Below are 21,599 nucleotides of genomic sequence, written 5' to 3'. Positions count from 1 at the left end.
TCCAATGCCGACAGTAGGGGGAAACATTTCCAAAAGGAAATTGACCCGAACACTGCTGGAAGGCATTAGAGGGTGTCATGCCCACAGGGGCTATAAGGGTATGTGCCCCCTCAGATTTGTCCTTTTCTTGTTTGTTTTTATTTTTCATGTGCACCGCATAGTAAAGATATGCTAGGCAGGAAGCTATATACAGTGCCTTGCGAAAGTATTCGGCCCCCTTGAACATTTCGACCTTTTGCCACATTTCAGGCTTCAAACATAAAGATATAAAACTGTAATTGTTTGTGAAGAATCAACAACAAGTGGGACACAATTATGAAGTGGAACGAAATTTATTGGATATTTCAAACTTTTTTAACAAATAAAAAACTGAAAAATTGGCCGTGCAAAATTATTCAGCCCCCTTAAGTTAATACTTTGTAGCGCCACCTTTTGCTGCGATTACAGCTGTAAGTCGCTTGGGGTATGTCTCTATCAGTTTTGCACATCGAGAGACTGACATTTTTGCCCATTCCTCCTTGTAAAACAGCTCGAGCTCAGTGAGGTTGGATGAAGAGCGTTTGTGAACAGCAGTTTTCAGTTCTTTCCACAGATTCTCGATTGGATTCAGGTCTGGACTTTGACTTGGCCATTCTAACACCTGGATATGTTTATTTGTGAACCATTCCATTGTAGATTTTGCTTTATGTTTTGGATCATTGTCTTGTTGGAAGACAAATCTCCGTCCCAGTCTCAGGTCTTTTGTAGACTCCATCAGGTTTTCTTCCAGAATGGTCCTGTATTTGGCTCCATCCATCTTCCCATCAATTTTAACCATCTTCCCTGCCCCTGCTGAAGAAAAGCAGGCCCAAACCATGATGCTGCCACCACCATGTTTGACAGTGGGGATGGTGTGTTCAGGGTGATGAGCTGTGTTGCTTTTACGCCAAACATAACGTTTTGCATTGTTGCCAAAAAGTTCGATTTTGGTTTCATCTGACCAGAGCACCTTCTTCCACATGTTTGGTGTGTCTCCCAGGTGGCTAGTGGCAAACTTTAAACAACACTTTTTATGGATATCTTTAAGAAATGGCTTTCTTCTTGCCACTCTTCCATAAAGGCCAGATTTGTGCAGTATACGACTGATTGTTGTCCTATGGACAGAGTCTCCCACCTCAGCTGTAGATCTCTGCAGTTCATCCAGAGTGATCATGGGCCTCTTGGCTGCATCTCTGATCAGTCTTCTCCTTGTATGAGCTGAAAGTTTAGAGGGACGGCCGGGTCTTCGTTGATTTGCAGTGGTCTGATACTCCTTCCATTTCAATATTATCGCTTGCACAGTGCTCCTTGGGATGTTGAAAGCTTGGGAAATCTTTTTGTATCCAAATCCGGCTTTAAACTTCTCCACAACAGTATCTCAGACCTGCCTGGTGTGTTCCTTGTTCTTCATGATGCTCTCTGCGCTTTAAACGGACCTCTGAGACTATCACAGAGCAGGTGCATTTATATGGAGACTTGATTACACACAGGTGGATTCTATTTATCATCATTAGTCATTTAGGTCAACATTGGATCATTCAGAGATCCTCACTGAACTTCTGGAGAGAGTTTGCTGCACTGAAAGTAAAGGGGCTGAATAATTTTGCACGCCCAATTTTTCAGTTTTTTATTTGTTAAAAAAGTTTGAAATATCCAATAAATTTCGTTCCACTTCATGATTGTGTCCCACTTGTTGTTGATTCTTCACAACAAATTACAGTTTTATATCTTTATGTTTGAAGTCTGAAATGTGGCAAAAGGTCGAAAAGTTCAAGGGGGCCGAATACTTTCGCAAGGCACTGTACTCTAGTTCAGGGATCATCAACGAAATTCAGCCGCGGGACGATTTTTTCTTGAGCGGATGGTCAGGGAGCCGGAACACAATTCAAAATAAAGTCTAGACTGCAAACTGACCGCAAGAAGTCCAAACAGATATTATATTTCATAACACTTTACCGAATACATTTAGTGTGTTCCCTCAGGCCACTACTCCCTATCACATATTTACAATTCAACATCCATGTGTAGAGTGCGTATCTTATCATGTGTATGTGTGTCTGTGCTAGTGTTTGTGTTGCTTCGCAGTCCCCTCTGTTCCATAATGTGTATTTCTATCTGTTTTTTTTTTTTAAATCAAATTTTGCTGCTTACATGAGTTACTTGATGTGGAATAGAGTTCCATGTAGTCATGGCTCTTTGTATTACTGTGAGCCTCCCATAGTCTGTTCTGGTTTTTGGGACTGTGAAGAGACCTCTGGTGACATGTCTTGTGGGGTATGCATGGGTAGCTACCAAGCCATTTCAGGCTATTAATCAAGTCTAATATCTTAGCTGGCATGCCTGCTGGCAAGGTTGCTAGACTTTAGAAAAGCAAGCAATTACTAATGACTCAAATTCCTTTCAATCTTTTACCCAGATTTTAGTGGGGATGCAGAGAAGCATATTTAGGGCTATGATACTATATACCAGTGTGGTAGTTGTACTAAACTCCTAAGGTATAAAAGGTATTGAAGAATCAATGTGCATCGTTCATTAAAATAACAATTTAACAGATAAAGAGGTATGCTTAGGTAACCTATGCAGAAAAATAGATTTTTAACATAGTCATAATTATTATGGCTCTAGATTGCGGTAAAAAAAATGTTTCAGGTGTTTTAAAAATGCAAAATTCTCCAACTCACGGAGGGGGGGAACAACCCCCATCCATAATAATGGGTTCATGACTAAAGTTCCCTCTAAGCTGCATGTGTGCAGGCTGTAAGTATCTCTGAGAGGGCCACGCAGGCAAAATAAATATCATCCCATGGAGAGAAGCACGAGATTGAACTTCACTCAACTTTCTAGAGTTTTCCCTGTTCGTTAACACTATTAATGTTTCCCTTTACTGTGGCAATGGTGATTGAATCAATGCAATATTAGCCACGTTTAATGCAACATACCGAAACAAAACGAATCCTGCAAGACTTAGTAATGCAAACTAAATATGCAAGAGATTTTGTTGTAGGCCGAACACATCGGAGTAGGATTATATTGCATTGAAACGCATGACTCAGCCCGTACTCTAAACAGACCTGTGTGGCATAACCAATCAGAGCTGCAGTAGGCCTATATGCAAATAGACAATTCCAAAGATGGATCTGTGCCATTTCCCTTGAACTGAACTGTGTTTACAGCATGAGCGATTGTGAGTAGATGCGCTTGTTTTGAGATCAAGGTGAGAGTTGCACGTAAGCCATGTGTGCACATTTTGTTAATATCCTTTGCTAGTTAATGAGTTAGCCCAGTTATAGATCATTTGTAGTCAGCAATAGGGGAGTTATTGCTTTCTTCAAGAGCACAAAACGTGTACAATTCTAGAAGTCTTTGAATAGCTAGTCAGGCAAACAGCTATTTTTTTTGTCGTCTTAAAGTCTCATGGAATGTAGGCCTACATTGAACAGCACACATTGGCTGCTACTGTAGGCTGAATGATTAAACAGCTATTTCCATGTTAATATATTATGGGATGCTTTTTCTTCATTGTTTTTGATGGTAGGCCACTCTGGTAGGTCTACATTATAATCAAATAGCCACAGTAGCCTACTTGGCCACAGCTAAAACTGTAACTTAAAGCGGGTACAGCCTCAGGGTTTTTAGTACATTTTCACACGGTTCAAGTTTGCGCTCAGCAGACCTGAAATTTGCTCAGTGCTCAATTAGAGGGAGCATTGTCCATGACGCCCCTGGATGTAGTAGCAAACTATCCTATTAATGGTGCTTGTTTCCTTCTATCTCTGAAAGTTTACTCTAATATTCTTAATTAAACCCTTCTGTAGACACTAGCCACATTGAGCGTTGCCTAGTTTTTATCAGAAGCTCATGACTGTCTGCTTCCCCTCCGCTCTGTCTCATGACAGAACCGCTCACAAAGCCCGGCTGTGTGTGTGAGAGGCATCTTTATTCCAAAAGGGAGAGCACATGAAAGGCGTCAAGTTGTCAACCTTATGACCCCTGCACAAGCCCCATATTAACATGACTAGGGGTCATTTTTCTCTTCTGTGATGATACTAAAGTTGGGCTAATTGGCTCACTATTCTTTCTTGGTAAATAGTGAATCTTGCTGTGAGACTGCTAGAAGCATAATTCCGTTTTGCCATTATTCAAAGCGACCCTCATCCAAATGCTAATGATACATTCCAAACATCTCTTTCATCACACAGTTATGCGAACTGAACTGTAGTTCAGCTAAATGCCACCACTGCATTTTTATTAGCCTACCACTACACTCCACCACTGACAGAGCAGTGCATTAGAAGGTGTAGTGTGCTCGCCATCTAGTGTTGCCAATGAGGAACTCATTGTCATCCTTCAGAAATGCCAGTGGCCATTTTGAGCACAATACTACCATACGCTTGATACATTCATATGACAAAAACAAGCAAATTAACAAATACATGTAATCTAATGATACAAATAACATATAAGAAACACCTCATCACTTGTTGTTTTGACTATTAAATTATAGGCTATGTTGCCTACTCATAGAATTGTCAGTGCTTAGTTATGGTATGACACTTTAAAATGCCCTTTAATCTGCCGTTCATAAATGATATACATGAACGTGTGTGCAATTTCTAGGACTCATAATTAACCAATGGTAAATAAGTAAAAGTGTTACTCATTCTGACATTGGTTATTACCATGTTATGTTATCACCCAGTTGTTGTGAGAAATGAAAGCTTGTGTGACCAGTGATATTCATGGTGATAGTGAGCAGTGACAAGTGGTGACATTATTGAGCATATGTATAGATTATTGAGCTGTAAAGAATAGATGATTGATCATAGATATTCAATATTTCAAAATAAGAGGAAATGTATAGGACAACTATAGACTGTTGTAAATCACATTCAACAATTCCCTTTGATGACAGTGACAAGTGCTCAAACTAATCCAAGTCTTAATTACCCTTAATTACTTAGGCTAACTTTGTATAGTGTCCAAAACCTGAAAATAGGCTTATCTGGCAAGGGGACCACAAAGACTGAACAAATAACTCTATATAAACAATCACAATGTTTATTATACATATTGTATATTACAGCCTAGGCAACATAATACAAATGTGTAGTAATATTAAGAAAATAGATAATTTATGATTACATTACGATTATAGTTTATTTTAGCTGGAAGGAAAGAAAAATGCTGACTATAGCATGGAAACTATCTATGGTGAAATTTACAGAATAGTAAAAAAAAAGAAAGGTGAATAACACGTGTGAGCGCAGCTTCCACTGGCCCTTTTAAAACTTTCTCCAGGACTCCAAACTTGCAGCACCCTTCTTTGGGAGGTACCAATTAATGAGGTATGTAAACTTCCACTAATTGGCCACATAAACTCCAGCGACTATCGTCGTTGTCTGATTTCCAACTGGCTTTTAGCACAATTTAGTTAATTCTTCAGAAAACACAGCTTTCCTTGTCATAACGGTTTAGAGGTAATTTCTTCGGATGTTAAGGTGTTCCCGCCGCCGTTGCCCCGGTCCCCCCTATCTCCCTCCCACTCTATCTCTCGGTGTTTTATGTCTGCGTCACAACAAGTCGGTCGAGAAAGAGGCAGGGATGATGGCGTCTCTCGCGGGTTGATTCTCGTGCTGCTCTGACAAACACGCTTAATAGCATCAATAGGTGGAGAAAAGAGCGCAAAGGCAAGGGAACATGACGAAACGACGTCGCGGAGGACAGACAGACAGAGAGAAAGACGGACGTACCGACGGTGTCTCACTGACGACTTGACTGACATACGCGCTTGGCACAGACACATACATGCACATCCACTTTGGCACACACGTAGGCTTCACATCCAACCGGCTAGTAATTGAGACGAGAGGAAAACAGAAGAGAGAAAATATTTCATGTCAAGCCGGCACAGGAATCGCTGTGACCCCAACGGAGAGGAGTTCGACTTGACAGGTAGCAATGGTTCTCTGTTCATCCAGCAACACTGTCTATGTTAATTTCTATTGATCTGAAAATGCTATTATGTATCATGTGTCTCTTTGACTTGAGTGCCTGCACTGGAACAACCGCTGGATGTGCAGAGATTCTCTCCATAGGCTACAGCGATTCCTTTCTATTCAAGTTTGTCGTTTTAGATTTTCAAAGAGGATACAACACAGAAGTGCATGAGAAAGCAAACTATAGAGACGTACAGAGGTGTTACAATCAAACTACAGTGCAGTCATCATGCAGTGGTGAATGCATTTTCTCACGTGTTGTGTCATAATGGTTTGTCCTGCTCCATGCATGAGCACTTACACTCATCATTCAATCTGCTGGATTCTGACTGTGGCTATGCTGGGTTTGTGAGAATGTAACCCTTTATCCACTCCAGCCAAGTGCCTATGGAACGATAAGGCCATAAACCTCTGTCAGCAATGGCAGCAAAGTATTCAGTGAATAAATCGGATTTCCATTTCACATGAGCCCCCTCCTCTCCCTCACCCCTTCTTTATCTCTCTCTCTCTCTCTCTCTCTCTCTCTCTCTCTCTCCCCCCCCCCCCCCCCCCCCCCCACCTTCTCTTCAGGATGGGGGGAGTAAGTGAAGGGGATGATGTGTTAGCTCGATGGAGTGATGGACTACTGTACCTCGGCAATGTGAAAAGAGTAAGTGTGTGTGTGTGTGTGTGTGTGTGTGTGTGTGTGTGTGTGTGTGTGTGCAGTTGGAAAGTATTCTATTTAGGTTTGAGTGAACAATTCCACTCTGTTTCCATCCCTCTCCTCAGGTAGATGGAGTCAAGCAGTGTTGTCTGGTGAGATTTGAGGACAACTCGGAATTCTGGGTCCTAAGAAAAGACATCCACTCTTGTAAGACTTACAACATACTCTTGTTTTCCTCAGTTAACACAAAACATTTAACGGAGGGCTTTTGGGCACTGTGGACTTACTTTTGAATCAAAGTATTATCCCCTAAAATGTGGATCAAACTATTTCATTCATATCTACCCTTTCTATAGCTAGGGGGCTAATTGAGGATTCTCCATTATCATATTTGAATCATCTTTACGTTTACCTTACCTTGATTCACCTCAGTTTAGAGTTTAAAGAAATTCATCAAATGTTTTTTGATGTTTCTCTCTCAGCTTTGAAAAGTTTGTTCTTAATTTGATGCTCTCTCTCCATTCTGATCCATTGTAGTTCAAAAGAATGTTGTGCAATTAAGGTCTTTAGTCAAGGTTGAAATACAACATTCCCTGGAAATGTTGGCATTTCTGGTGTAATTGGTGTATTTATGAATTTATTAGTGTAATGACTCCATAGGGAAATGGCGCCCCCACGTAGTTAGTGTAAAGTGAAGGGAAGCACAGCCAAATATCCGCACGTCAAAAGGAGTGAAATCTGAAAGGGTGCAGGAGACATTGAAATCAATGAAGTGGCAAGGAAATGAATCAATATACATAAATTAACACTGTTGAGTGATCTCTCTCTTTCTCCCCCTCTCTCTGATACTCACTCCTTTTCTCTCTTGCTTAAGTCTCAGTTGGAGTGGAAGAGGTTTGCTGTGTCTGTGATGCCCCGCCTCTTAAAGAACCTCTCATCAATTGTCTTAAATGTCGTCACGGTAAGGAAACACAGCATGTTATGTACTAATCATAGAGGTATTGTCAAATAATAACTTATGACGGATAGGCACAACTCATTTAAATAAAGAAAAAAAGAATGCCATCTTTTTTTTCTTCAGGTTTTCTACCAGATAATATACTCTGAGTGTACAAAACATTAGGAACACCTTCCTAATATTGAGTTGCACCCTTTTTGCCCTCAGAACAGCCTCAGTTGTCAAGGGAAATGGACTCTACAAGGTGTCGAAAGAGTCCTACATAGATGCTGGCCTATGTTGACTCCAATACTTCCCAGAGTTGTGTCAAGTTGGCTGGATGTTCTTTGGGTGGTGGACCATTCTTGATACACACAGGAAACTGTTGAGTGTGAAAAACCCAGCAGCGTTGCAGTTACTAATGTTTTATATACTCAAGAGTATAATATTTCATGAAAAGAGACTAGGAAAAGTCCTCCATCGGTAGCATATACTCAGCATGTGAATTACAGTAAACACTCTCTCCATTCCGTAACAGGTTATCATCCTGAGTGCCACACTCCGTCCATTGAGCCGGAAGCTGACAGCAATTCTTGGATATGTCGGCAATGTGTCTTTGCAGTGGCAACCAAGGTTAGACTGCTAATCTTTCTGTTTCACACACTGCCTCTTGGCTCAGGGAAAATATCAATTTCAGACTTGTAACATTTTTTTTTATCTATCCAGAGGAAGCAATTTCAATACCAGTGTTGTGTTAAACAGTGTTGTCAATGGATATATCTGAAGGACACCACAGAAATGTTACACTCTGTATTATTGTGCCTGGACATCTGACCAGTTCGTCAATGCAGATTTTTTTCAAGATTATACTGTATTATTATTATGGTCAGTAATTCATGTATGCTCCAATTCTGTACTGTAGGTGTTAGATGAATGAGCACTGTGGTTAAGGGCTAATTGTCCATCGGTCAATGTCCATATCTCATTGACCTGAAGATATTCTCAAGATATTATCTCACTCAGCTGACCTACAATAAAATGAGATGAACTGCTTTTGCTGGATAGTTCCCATCCAATGTCATCTATGTTGAATGTACTGACATGACCGGGAGTGGAGAGGTCGCTGTAGTGAATCGATTTGTCAACATTTTATTTCAGAGAGGGGGAGCCATCAAACGAGGACGGTTTGCCCGGCTCATGCAAATCATGAAACTTCGGCTGCCCTATCAGCTGTCATCTTTAGACTGGGACCCACAGCATCTGACCAACCAGCAGCAGTGTTACTGCTACTGTGCCGGACCAGGAGAGTGAGTGACAATTTATAGCTTCTAACAGATGCCCTCAGTAGATAAATTATGTTATACAACGGGTGGGTCTAATCATGAATGCTGATTGGTTAAAACCGCATTCCAGATGGTGTCTATTCCACAAGTTACCACTGACTAAATCTATGACTTTAAAATGCCTATTTACTCTGTTCCATCTGACTGCGCTATCCACTGATCTCCACTATAAAAAGCATCTAGACATTATCTCACATTTCTTTTAGACTATCATTTCATTTTTAACAGCGGAGATGTAAAAACATTGGTGTCTGTCTCTCTGACATTTGCAACATTGTTTCAATATTCACATTGGATCTCCAGCTGTCCCATAGTAATGAACGAGTCCGGATGAGACAGACAGGAAGGCAGCTTTTCTCAGCCAGGTGAAAACATCAATCAGCATCATTTGTATGGATATATATAAATAACTATCAATAGAAAACAGGTCAAACGAAACAAAGTGCAGCTAGTTTGCTGTTTTTCCATCTTCAGTTTGAAGGGATTGTGTTAGCTGTGTTGTTGGCTAGCTCCTCTGAACAACAGTGTCCTAAAGAGAGCACACATTTTCTATGCCAGGCGAAATCGCGCCTCATTAGCTCATTGTTATGGATGTACCCAAATAAATGTCACTAGAAAACAGCTTAAACAAATGCAAATGCAGCTACTTTGCTGTTATTCCTGCTGCACTGTTTGACATGACTGTAAGTTAGCCGTAGTTAGCTAGCTAGCAAGCAAGGGATAACAACGTTGCAAGTCAGTATTTCGATGGAACATTTAGAACAAACAACTGGGTCGCATCCATAGACACAGAACAAAAAGACTGAACGACCGGGTCGCGTCTCTGGGAACTGAACGAATGACCAGCCGGCTTGGGTAGCAACCCTAGATTTGTGTCGGGACTATATCTTGTGGAAGGATGAAATGGTATGAATACATTAATCCAAATAACGTTTATAATGAAAATATGTCAATAATTATTTGAATATGTTGGTAACCCGTTGTATAAAAGTGATAATGCCCTCAAAGTCGGTGTTTGGAATATATATTGGCACGGTTTGCCGGCCCTGGACTTTGTCTCGGTTCTAACAACACCCATACCAATATACCCTCCAAACACCAGCTTCTCTGGCATTATCACTTAATAATAACATTTTATAATTAATGTTTAGCACATGTATTGGTCAATAAGCTTTACTATTAATTTTCCTTACCAACAAAAACAAATAGAATATTCATGTTGGAACCCTGTATGTCCTTTTCACCATTATATAGCTCTACTGTCAAGACATAATGTGTTTTTCAATAGAGTATTGCAGCCTCTTGAAAAATAGATATTATACTGTGCTCTTGTCAGGTAGCCACCAGATGTTAGCTATGTTTAGGCCATTGGGGAGTGTGGCTAATGTTTTTATTTATCAACTGCAGGTGGAACTTGAAAATGTTGCAGTGTGGAAGTTGTGGTCAGTGGTTTCATGAAGCTTGCACGCAGTGTCTGACCAAGCCGTTGTTATATGGAGACAGGTGAGACAGAGTATTGTTATCTATAACCTTGTACTGCTTCTTTGCATTACCATTGTCAAACTATAACAGAGAGGTTATAAAACTGGCAGTGGTAGGGCTAATGCTGTTAGTGTTAATTGCTTATAGCAGTGCAGTGTTGTTATTCTGCCTCTCTGGTGTCCAATGTAATGTGGTAGAGGTTTAAAATGAATTCAAATTAGTCCAGTCCATTACACCATTATTGTCACATTAACCATCTGTATTATCCTACTGGTTTAATACCCATGATATATTTATTATATTACTCTTTGTTTCTGCGTAGGAAAGTAATGTTTGAGATTGATGGAGAGGTAGAATGTGGTGGGTTGTTACATCTGCTAAACAGGTGATGGAAACTGGGAAGAATTTGCTGACAGTAGCAACCATGTGCTATGTTATGTTTCCATTGACTTTTATATCTGGTCAATCACAGACAAAAATAGAATCATCTGTGTTCTATTTCTTTCTGAAAGGTTTTATGAGTTCCAGTGCTCAGTCTGTGCAAGCGGACCAGAGACAATTCAACGGCTACCCATGAGCTGGTAAAGCTATACAGTATCTGCTAAGAGAAGAATACATCATTTAAACTGCAGGGATTATCACACTGAAACAGTCTTGAAAACCAGTTTCTTCTGACAGGTTTATTGAGTCATGTGGGTTACAGTATGTTAATTCCTCTTACTCAATAATGTAATGAAAAGCTTTGTGATGTGATAAATTCTGAACTAAGTGTTTTTTTTCCTGGTGTGCTTGTTGTAAATACAGGGTAGATTTGGCCCATTTGGTGCTCTACCACCTCTCCTTGTGCTGCAAGAGAAAATACTTTGATTTCGACCATGAAATCATGTCGTTTGCCAATGAGAATTGGGACTCTTTGCTTCTAGGCTCGGTATAAACATTTCCTCACTTACATGCTATGATGAAACGATGTGAAAGTGTTAGCTAGCCGCATTGGTTAGCAGTCATGTGGTAATTATGTGCTTTGATTTCATTAGCTACATGCCATTGTTATTTAGCAGATTTTAAATGGTAAATATAATTTGTATTTAATGTGGCTCTCAGGTACTGCAGTTGCATTTAAATCAGTCATACCCTTTTTTAATGAACTGTTCACAAATCACATTAGTAACTAACTACGTTATCCATGGAAATGTTTACCTTTCGCCAATGAATGTCAATGTGTCTCTAAATGTGTTAACGTTTGTTTCAGGCTACCATCCACAGTGTTAATCAAACTCCTGATTTTCATTCCTCTCTGTCCCCCAGCTCTCTGACACACCAAGGCAAGATCGCTGCCACAATCTGCTCAATGCTTTGAACTCCAACAAAGACAGGTGAGAGTCTGCATATGATGCGAAGAATAAACAGAAGCCACAGCTATGCGTGACCAGATTTATGATAGCGTTGCTTCTGGAATTGTACATTTGGGTAAAGAAAATACAGTTAGTTAATTGTTTCTTAACTCTTTGATATTATCAATAGAGAACGATAAGAAAACATAGACAATAATGATAACTTGTTTTAAAAAGAACGATGACCTGACTTTACAAAGTTGTTGTCTACAAGTTTTGAAAGTCTTTTTCTCTGTGACGTCATCCAGGTTTGTCTCTGGTAAAGAGATCAAGAAGAAGAAGTGTCTTTTTGGGCTCCAGGTCCGAGCTCCGCCTCCCCTGACCTCTGATTCGTCCCCCCTCATCACTGACCCGCCCATCAACATCACCCAAAGGAGAAGGTCAGAGTAAGGACAACTTCTGTGATTTATTATTCTCTCTTCATCACAAACACAAGCCTCAGGACTCAACTCCTTATATGGACACATTCATTCTAGTAATTAATTACACATTTACAATAGTGAAAAAGAGCGGCACCTTGTAGACGGTGGTCCTTCCAGCTGGATAGGAATAACTGTTCCTAACTAAACAGGCACATGTGTGCCTCATTAAATCATGACGGGAAGGACTCACTTATTTCACTCTGGTGAATATGTTTATAACTAATATTTGTATCAATAAATACATCATCTATAGTGTGTGTGTGTGCATACGTGCGTGTGCGCATTCGCATGTGGACATTGATCATCTTGCTAAACATTCTCAACACCATCTTCTCTTTGATTCTCTATAGGCTTAAAATAAAAAACACATTTATACCAAAAGTTCAGACACACCTACTCATTCAAGGGTTTTTCTTTATTTTTACTATTTTCTACATTGTAAAATAATAGTGAAGACATCAAAACTATGAAATAACACATGGAATCAGGCAATAACCAAACGTGTTAAATTTTTTTAAATAGATTTTATATTTGAGATTCTTTAAAGTAGCCACCCTTTGCCTTGATGACAGCTTTGCACACTCTTGGCATTCTCTCAACCAGCTTCACCTGGAATGCTTTTCCAACAGCCTTGAAGGTGTTCCCACATATGCTGAGCACTTGTTGGCTGCTTTTCCTTCACTCTGCAGGTCCAACTCATCCCACACCATCTCAATTGGGTTGAGGTCGGGTGATTGTGGAGTCCAGGTCATCTGATGCAGCACTCCATCACTCTCCTTCTTGGTCAAATAGCCCTTACACAATCTGGAGGTGTGTTGGGTCATTGTCCTGTTGAAAAACAAATGATAATCCCACTAAGTGCAAACCAGATGGGATGACATATCGCTGTGGTAGCCATGCTGGTTAAGTGTGCCTTGAATTCTAAGTAAATCACTGACAGTGTCAATAGCAAAGCACCCCCACACCATCACACCTCCTCCTCCATGCTTCACGGTGGGAACCACACATGCGAAGATCATCCGTTCACCTACTCTGCGTCTCACAACGACATGGCGGTTGGAACCAAAAATCTCAAATTTGGACTCATCAGACCAAAGGACAGATTTTCACCGGTCTAATGTCCATTGCTCATGTTTCTTGGCCCAATAAATTCTCATATTCTGATTGTTGGTCCTTTAGTAGTGGTTTCTTTGCAGCAATTTGACCATGAAGGCCTGATTCACGCGGTCTCCTCTGAACAGTTGATGTTGAGATGTCTGTTACTTGAACTCTGTGAAGCATTTATTTGGGCTGCAATCTGAGGTGCAGTTAAATCGAATGAACTTATCCTCTGCAGCGGAGGTAACTCTGGGTCTTCCTTTCCTGTGGCGGTCCTCATGAGAGCCAGTTTCATCATATCACTTCATGGTTTTTGCGACATCACTTGAAGAAACTTTAAAAGTTTTTGAAATGTTCCGTATTAACTGACCTTCATGTCTTAAATTAATGATGGACTGTCATATCTCTTTGCTTATTTGAGCTGTTTTTGCCATAATATGGACTTGGTCTTTTAGCAAATAGGGCTATCTTCTGTATACCACCCCTACCTTGTCACAACAACTGATTGGCTGAAACGCATTAAAAGGAAAGAAATTCCACAAATTAACTTTTAACAAGGCACACCTGTTAATTGAAATGCATTCCAGGTGACTACCTCATGGAGCTAGTTGAGAGAATGCCAAGAGTATGCAAAGCTGTCATCAAGGCAAAGGGTGGCTACTTTGAAGAATCTCAAATTTCAAATATATTTTGATTTAACACTTATTTGGTTACTACATGATTCCATGTGTTATTTCATAGTTTTGATGTCTTCACTATTATTCCACAATGTAGAAAATAGTACAAATAAAGAAAAACCCTGGAATGAGTAGGTGTGTCCAAACTTTTGACTCATACTGTAGTTTTCTAAGTGAAAACATTGCACCACTCCTCAAGTTATTGACTGTGTCTCCGTGTTGTTGTGTGGAGCAGCCCATTGTCACTGCCCTGCCAGAGGAGAGCGGTGGGGCCAGAGTCACGCAAATCAAAGCGGCGCATCATGGAGACACAGGTCAGTGCTTCTGTCTCGAACCAGGCATCAAGGGAGAGATCAGCCATCAGTCGCCCCCTCACTGTATAGCAAAGAGCTGCCTGGCATTGGAATGACTTGTCAGTCATAGTCAGTCAGTGTGTGGAGAAAAGATTCTCCTTATAGCCAGTGTTGTCTGCTTACATATTCTTCAAAGCCCAGCCTACCCCTCATACACTATTGAATTGAAGCTGGTTTACGACTCGATCGAGTATGACAACATGTTATGGTCACGGGTTTAGAAATATATTTTTTAATATGAATAGAAAATACACATCCTTTTATACTACTGCTCAGGCTGGCTCCCTTATCCTGAGACAATAAATGTTATGGATTGGTCGTATTTCAGCGGGCAGTACTTCCAGCAGACTGTTGTATCCTGAGCGGACATTAATCATCTGCCATCTTGGGGCAGGTTGGTTATCCCAGGGAAAGTGAGAGGGGAAGGTACGCTGATATGCGGCATCTGGGAGCGCTTCCAAGTGCACTTTGCAGTCGATTACAGTTTGGCCAGGTGGCACTGGCACTTTGACAGTGCAGCATTGACAGAGCACCTTGATTTAAAGGGACAGCACGCTAGTAAGCGGATAATGCTAGTATACCACTGCTGTAATTACTGTATATGTTGTGGGTCACAGTCCAGCATTGGAGGTTGACAGAGCTGAGGGTGTGCTGAGAACTGAGAAAGCAAAGGATAGATGGGATAGAGTACTGATGCTTTTGTTGTTATGATAGTGAGCTCACACTAAGAAATGCTACCTCAATCTCCACAATATGAATCTACTTATCATAGGAAATGGAGGTGACAGATATACACTATATATACAAAAGTATGCGGACATGGCTATTTCAGCCAGACCTGTTGCTGAACATCACACAGCCATGCAATCTCCATAGACAAGCATTGGCAGTAGAATGGCCTTACTTAAGAGCTCAGTGACTTTCAAATAGAGCAGCCCCTGTCAACTGTAAGTGCTGTTATTGTGAAGTGGAAACGTCTAGGAGCAACAACGGCTCAGCTGCAAAGTGGTAGGCCACACAAGCTCACAGAATGGGACCTCCACGTGCTGAAGCGTGTAGCGCGTAAAATCGTCTGTCCTCAGTTGCAACACTCACTATCGAGTTCCAAAATGCCTCTGGAAGCAGCGTTGGCACAAGAACTGTTTGTTGGGAGCTTCATGAAATGGGTTTCCATGGCCGAGCAAATCACCATTCGCAAGGCCAAGCGTCCGATGGAGTGTTACAAAGCTTGCCGCCATTTGACTTTGGAGCAGTGGAAACGCGTTCTCTGGAGTGATGAATCACATTTCACCATCTGGCTGTCTGACGGACGAATCTGGGTTTGGCAGATTCCAGGAGAACTCGACCTGCCTCAATGCATAGTGCCAACTGTAAAGTTTGGTGGAGGTGGAATAATGGTCTGGGGCTGTTTTTCATGGTTCGGGCTAGGCCCGAATGACATTCTAGACTACTCCGGGATGCTGGCCTTCTAGGCAGAGTTCCTCTGTCCAGTGTCTGTGTTCATTTTCCCATCTTAATATTTTATTTTTATTGGCCAGTCTGAGATATGGCTTTTTCCTTGCAACTCTGCCTAGAAGACCAGCATCCCAGGGTCGCCTCTTCCCTGTTGACGTTGAGACTGGTGTTTTGCGGGTACTATTTAATGAAGCTGCCAGTTGAGGACTTATGAAGCGTCTGTTTCTCAAACTAGACACTGAAGGCCTACCTTCAAACTCAGTGCCTCTTCTCTTGACGTCATAGGAAAATCAAAAGAAATCAGCCAAGACCTCAGAAAAAAAATTGTAGACCTCCACAAGTCTGGTTCATCCTTGGGAGCAATTTCCAAATGCTTGAAGGTACCACGTTCATCTGTACAAACAATAGTACGCAAGTATAAACACCATGGGACCACGTAGCCGTCATACCGCTCAGGAAGGAGACACGTTCTGTCTCCTAGAGATGAACGTACTTTGGTGCGAAAAGTGCAAATCAATCCGAGAACAACAGCAAAGGACCTTGTGAAAATGGTGGAGGAAACAGGTACACAAGTATCTATATCCACAGTAAAACGAGTCCTACATCGACATAACCTGAAAGGCCGCTCAGCAAGGAAGAAGCCACTGCTCCAAAACCGCCATAAAAAAGCCAGACTACGGTTTGCAACTGCACATGGGGACAAAGATCGTCCTTTTTGGAGAAATGTCCTCTGGTCTGATGAAACAAAAATAGAACTGTTTGGCCGTAAGGACAATCGTTATGTTTGGAGGGAAAAGGGGGAGGCTTGCAAGCCGAAGAACACCATCCCAACCGTGAAGAACGGGGGTGGCAGCATCATGTTGTGGAGATGCTTTTCTGCAGGAGGGACTGGTGCACTTCACAAAATAGATGGCTGCATGAGGAGGAAAATGATGTGGATATATTGAAGCAGCATCTCAAGACATCAATCAGGAAGTTAAACTTGGTTGCAAATGGGTCTTCCAAATGGACAATGACCCCAAGCATACTTCCAAAGTTGTGGCAAAATGGCCTAAGGACAACAAAGTCAAGGTATTGGAGTGGCCATCACAAAGCCCTGACCTCAATCCTATAGACAATTTGTGGGCAGAACTGAAAAAGCGTGTGCGAGCAAGGAGGCCTACAAACCTCACTCAGTTACACCAGCTCTGTCAGGAGGAATGGGCCAAAATTCACCCAACTTATTGTGGGAAGCTTGTGGAAGGCTACCCAAAACGTTTGACGCAAGTTAAACAATTTAAAGGCAATGCTACCAAATACTAAATGAGTATGTAAACTTCTGACCCACTGGGAATGTGATGAAATAAATAAAAGCTGAAATAAATCATTCTCTCTACTATTATTCTGACATTTCACATTCTAAAAATAAAGTGGTGATCCTAACTGACCTAAGGCAGGGAATTTTTACTAGGATTAAGTGTCAGGAATTGTGAAAAACTGAGTTTAAACGTATTTGGCTGAGGTGCAAATCTTCCGACTTCAATTGTAGATATTCCATTATAAATCAGCCGATATGTATCATTTGATACAGTATGTTAATAGACCTTGGTTTTTATTTACATGTATTCACAAGCAGTATGAATTCTTCTATAAAGATAAGGACATGAACTGAAGTATCATGTCTGTGTGATTGGATTCATTGATTTGGCGTCAAAACACTAGCTAATCAGTGTTTCTCCTGTGTCCAGCCTTGTCCGCCCCCGGTCCCAGCAACCCCAATAGATCTTGTGCCATGTTGCCATGGCTACGTAGGTGGAACTAACCTCTACAACTCCAGGAAGTCGGAGGAGGAGCTGAATTTGGGGTTGGTGCTGTTATTGTATTGGTTACACTTTACATACTGTATAACAAGTAATAATGCATTGTATTGTATTTACAGTGTTAGCTTTTTTTTTTACATTACATCCTCATTGATTTAGGCTACCCTTATCAAATCAAATTAAATTATGTTGGTCACATACACGTATTTAGCAGATGTTATTGCAGGTGTAGGAAATGCTTGTAATGCTTGTATTAGGCAGTATGTCAGTGGAAGTCCATCCATTGTTGCTTTTTGTCCGTTTTTTTATTTATTTTTATGTCCCTGCTTTTTCCACAGCTCTCCACCTAAGCGGATGTTTGCCCTGTATCACCCCACCTATAACGGAGCCCCAGCCATCTCCAGAACCCTGCATCACTATAGGTCAGTATTAACCCCAGCTCCTCCTGCTCTCCGGGGACTACCCTCAATCTAGACATCTAGAGAGGAAACCATAGCTGTGCCTGGATGACAATGGAAAAAAGTATGAATCGTGAAATATTAATTTCTCTCTCTCTCTCTCTCTCGCTCTCTCCAGTGCGGAAGATCCTTGTCGAGTGCCGCCCCCCTGCCTCCCCTTCTCCCTGTCATCCTCCCACCATCACCACCACCACCACAACAACCACCACCACCAGCAGCAGCACCACCAGCACCAGCCTGGCCAGAAGTTGGATCCCTGCCCCTCCCTCCTGCTGCGTGACGTCCCTTCCTATCCTGGCGGTGTGGGGGGAGGGGCTGGGGGGGATGGGTCAGCTGTCAGGGGCTGGGGGGGCGGGGACGGGGTGAGGATTTTGGCGAGGCGAGTAACGCCAGACGGGAAGGTCCAGTACCTCGTGGAGTGGGGGAACGTGAGTGTGTACTGAGAGAAAGTGAGAGATAGATGGGGGGGTGGAGGGAGGCAGAGAGGATCAACACACCAGAGTGCTTGGCAGGAAAGAGGGGATATTGGAGAGAGAGAGGGAGAATGACTGTCGTGCAGGTGCCACATCAGAAATGTATGGCAACATCAAGTACAAGCAAAACAAAAACCCCACACAAGGCAAATCCAGGTTGCTCAAACGATATCGCCTCCATTCTATATCATCACACTATGTGTTACTATATCTCCCTCTTTGCTAGTGTTTCTCCTATATTTGTACTGTATACCTTTGGAATATGCCTTTGCATTTATCATGTTTACGTTTGAAGATTGTATATACAGTATTTGATTATAGGCAATTTGTTACGTTACCTTTTGTCATACTTGATTTACATGATAGTATGTAATAGAAATATATTAGGAGCCGCAACAGGGCTTTTGTTTTATAGTTAGATTTATATATTCACAATATATTATTATAGAATGATTTGATGTGGTTGCATAGTGCCTATCTGGATTGTGCATCTGCAGATTGAGAAGTTGACCTGAATCAAGGGATCAGGTGATTGACATGTATGATAACTATTCTATAAGGTTTTCTTCCTCATCCACCAGTTGCAATTGAAGAGTCACGACAATGTTGTGTAGGCTTTCGCACACAGAAGTAGTGTAAAATACATTCCAAACAAATATTAAAACATCTCTTCAAGATTACTGATCAAAATCTTTGATCAGATAGCCATGGAAAATGGTCGCTCGTTGAGCCAGATTTGACTGTCAATTTGTTGAGGGGTGTTTTTGCCTTGTTTTAGGGAAGAGAAGTCAACAAATTATGGTATTATGTGCAGGTGAAACTATTTGTACTGTTTTCCATTTTCAGGCCATAGACCGAGTCGTCAGCTCCTATCTTCCAGGTTTACACTGAGGATGAGAGATAGCGTTACCTCTGGCCCACTTCCAAGCTGATACCTAAGCACTAGTCTGGACACTGTAGATCTGACAAGATTGGATAGATCTGAGCAATATGGCTTAAGTTTCATCCGGTCTATCAGAGGGAAAGGTGGAGCTTTCATCATATTTTTCATATATCCGATCCTTTCAGATGTACCCAAGAGTCTAAGGGGTTAGGGCTATGGGTTTGTGTTTGATTTGGAACTGGGCCCCAGAGATCATAGTGGAACAGGAGGTTGTGTATAGAACTCTAGAATATCATAGTGCAAGGTTCAGAGTTTATATTTATACAGATCCTTTATTTCTGCCTTTTGTGGGATAAAACACAGATAAGAGTAAATGTGTGTGTTGTATCCCCCAGAAGACAGATTGTGTTACAGGTGTAGTTACAGTAAATACGTAAATAACACAATAGGCAGTTATACTGTTATAATCATGTCAACAGAAAACATGTTCAGTATTTTTTTTTTAAACCACAGCAAGATGTCGCCCGTTCCTCAGATTGAATGATGTGAAATATGTCATCTCTTACTTAAGCAATAAGGCCTGAGCGGGTGTGGTATATGGCAAATATACCACAGCCAAGGGCTGTTCTTAAGCACAACCAAATGCGGAGTGCCTGGATACAGCCCATAGACATTGTATATTGGCCATATACCACAAACCCCAGAGGTGCCTTATTGCTATTACAAACTGGTGAACAACGTAATTAGAACAACAAACAAGTAATTTTGTGTCATACACATGGTATACAGTCTGATATACCACATCTTTCAGCCAATCAGCATTCATGGCTCGAATGACCCGGTTTATAATAGTGAATAGATGATTGACGTAACATAGTAAATGTAAATCCTGAACACTCAAATGAGTATGATATGTTATGTTTGGTATAGTTAGATAAGACAGAAGGTTACTTAAGGCAAAAAGGAAAGTAATGTGGATGGGTAGGAATATAACGCGAATGACTAACAACCCAAAGGTTGCGTGTTCGAATCTCGTCACGGACTTTAGCATTTTAGTGCATTAGCAACTTTGCAACTACTTGCTACTTTGCAGCTACTTAGCATGTTAGCTAACCCATCCCCTAACCTTAACCCTTTAACTTAACTCCTCACCCTAACCTTAACCCCAACCCCTAGTGTAGTTAACGTTAGCCACAACAAGTTGGAATTCGTAAAACATCATACATTTAGCAAATTCCTACCATATTGTACAAATTGCAATTCCTAACATATAATACAAAATCTACAAATTAATACATATCATACAAAATGTAACATAGCATACAAATTGGAGTGTCACAGATTTACATTTACTATGTTACATCTACCCCTGAGTCTTGGTTGGATTGCAAAGGGTTTGGCACTTTCTAAACAGCAGTGCAGGTCAAATGAACCTCCCAACTCAGTCCTTCCCATCCCAGTTTAGGATTTAGATAATTCTCAGTGAATTTGGCTGTAGTTGAATAGGAAGAGGTCTGTGGAACCATCAATTCGATGGTAATGAATGTATCTGTATGTTTTCTATGGTAAAGTATGTCTATAGACCCGTCAAGTGTTCGTTACTGTAGGTTATAGATGGAACTATACAAAATGACTTCAAAGGACTGGGGTAAATCTGATTTTGAGTTGAGGAACAAGAAGCTAAGTCTTCTCTTTTTTTTAATTTGTAGTCAAGTCCAAGTTTGGTTTGATGTATTTTTGGACTTTTGGTCAAATTACGTTTATACATGTATAACCTAGGCTGACACAGCTAATGTAAAATGTAAAAAATTAAAAGTTGCCCTTCACATCTTACTAATGTGCTTCGAGTGTTTTCTGTCCATTTCTGGTTTAACTTACAATATGTATAGGCCTATTTGTATTTACAGTAGGCCAGCCAATAATAATATATGATGAATTGCACTTCAGAGACAAAGTTATTTTCTATTCTATTCCATTGTATTTTATTGGTATAGCAATAGACTAAACACCCCATTCACATGCAGGTATGATGTGATGAATCAATAGCCCTTCTGCCAGGCAAACAGACTGGCTAGTCCTTATGGCTCTGTTGCCAAGAATCTCTTTGCCATGGCATGTCAAGAGCAGTTGATTCATTGCAGTGACATTTCAGATAGCCTTGTGAATCTTAG

General features: G+C 41.0%; 1 protein-coding gene across 2 annotated transcripts; it reads left to right on the top strand.

Moving 5' to 3' along the window:
• Nucleotides 1-5,373: 5,373 nt before the first annotated feature.
• On the top strand, nucleotides 5,374-21,261 carry LOC106581944 (PHD finger protein 1). 2 transcript variants are annotated; one of them, XM_014164497.3, is made up of 15 exons: nucleotides 5,374-5,970; nucleotides 6,585-6,663; nucleotides 6,783-6,864; nucleotides 7,532-7,618; nucleotides 8,133-8,227; nucleotides 8,753-8,901; nucleotides 10,345-10,440; nucleotides 10,932-11,000; nucleotides 11,224-11,347; nucleotides 11,725-11,792; nucleotides 12,059-12,190; nucleotides 14,243-14,321; nucleotides 17,543-17,658; nucleotides 17,953-18,036; nucleotides 18,191-21,261. In XM_014164497.3, exons 2-15 carry the CDS (start codon nucleotides 6,586-6,588, stop codon nucleotides 18,513-18,515), a joined length of 1,584 nt encoding a protein of 527 aa, XP_014019972.3. In that variant the 5' UTR covers nucleotides 5,374-5,970; nucleotide 6,585; the 3' UTR covers nucleotides 18,516-21,261. The 2 variants fall into 2 exon arrangements, with proteins under 2 accessions (XP_014019972.3, XP_014019962.3); XM_014164487.3 differs by having other exon boundaries at nucleotides 5,375-5,970; nucleotides 12,059-12,196.
• Nucleotides 21,262-21,599: the final 338 nt, after the last annotated feature.

The sequence above is a fragment of the Salmo salar genome, chromosome 02 (genome assembly GCF_965601325.2).
Source record: "Salmo salar chromosome 02, fSalSal1, whole genome shotgun sequence".
In the NCBI taxonomy this organism is placed as follows: domain Eukaryota; kingdom Metazoa; phylum Chordata; class Actinopteri; order Salmoniformes; family Salmonidae; genus Salmo; species Salmo salar.
The sequence above is the reverse complement of the archived record's forward strand: the minus strand, read 5'-3'. Positions and strand labels throughout refer to the sequence as shown.

Excerpts from the sequence above, each read along its gene's own strand:
- LOC106581944 (XM_014164487.3), top strand. The coding sequence starts at position 6,586 with ATGGGGGGAGTAAGTGAAGGGGATGATGTGTTAGCTCGATGGAGTGAT. Across the intron at positions 6,664-6,782 it reads ACCTCGGCAATGTGAAAAGA|GTAGATGGAGTCAAGCAGTG; the intron begins GTAAGTGTGTGT and ends CCCTCTCCTCAG. Across the intron at positions 11,793-12,058 it reads TTGAACTCCAACAAAGACAG|GTTTGTCTCTGGTAAAGAGA; the intron begins GTGAGAGTCTGC and ends GACGTCATCCAG.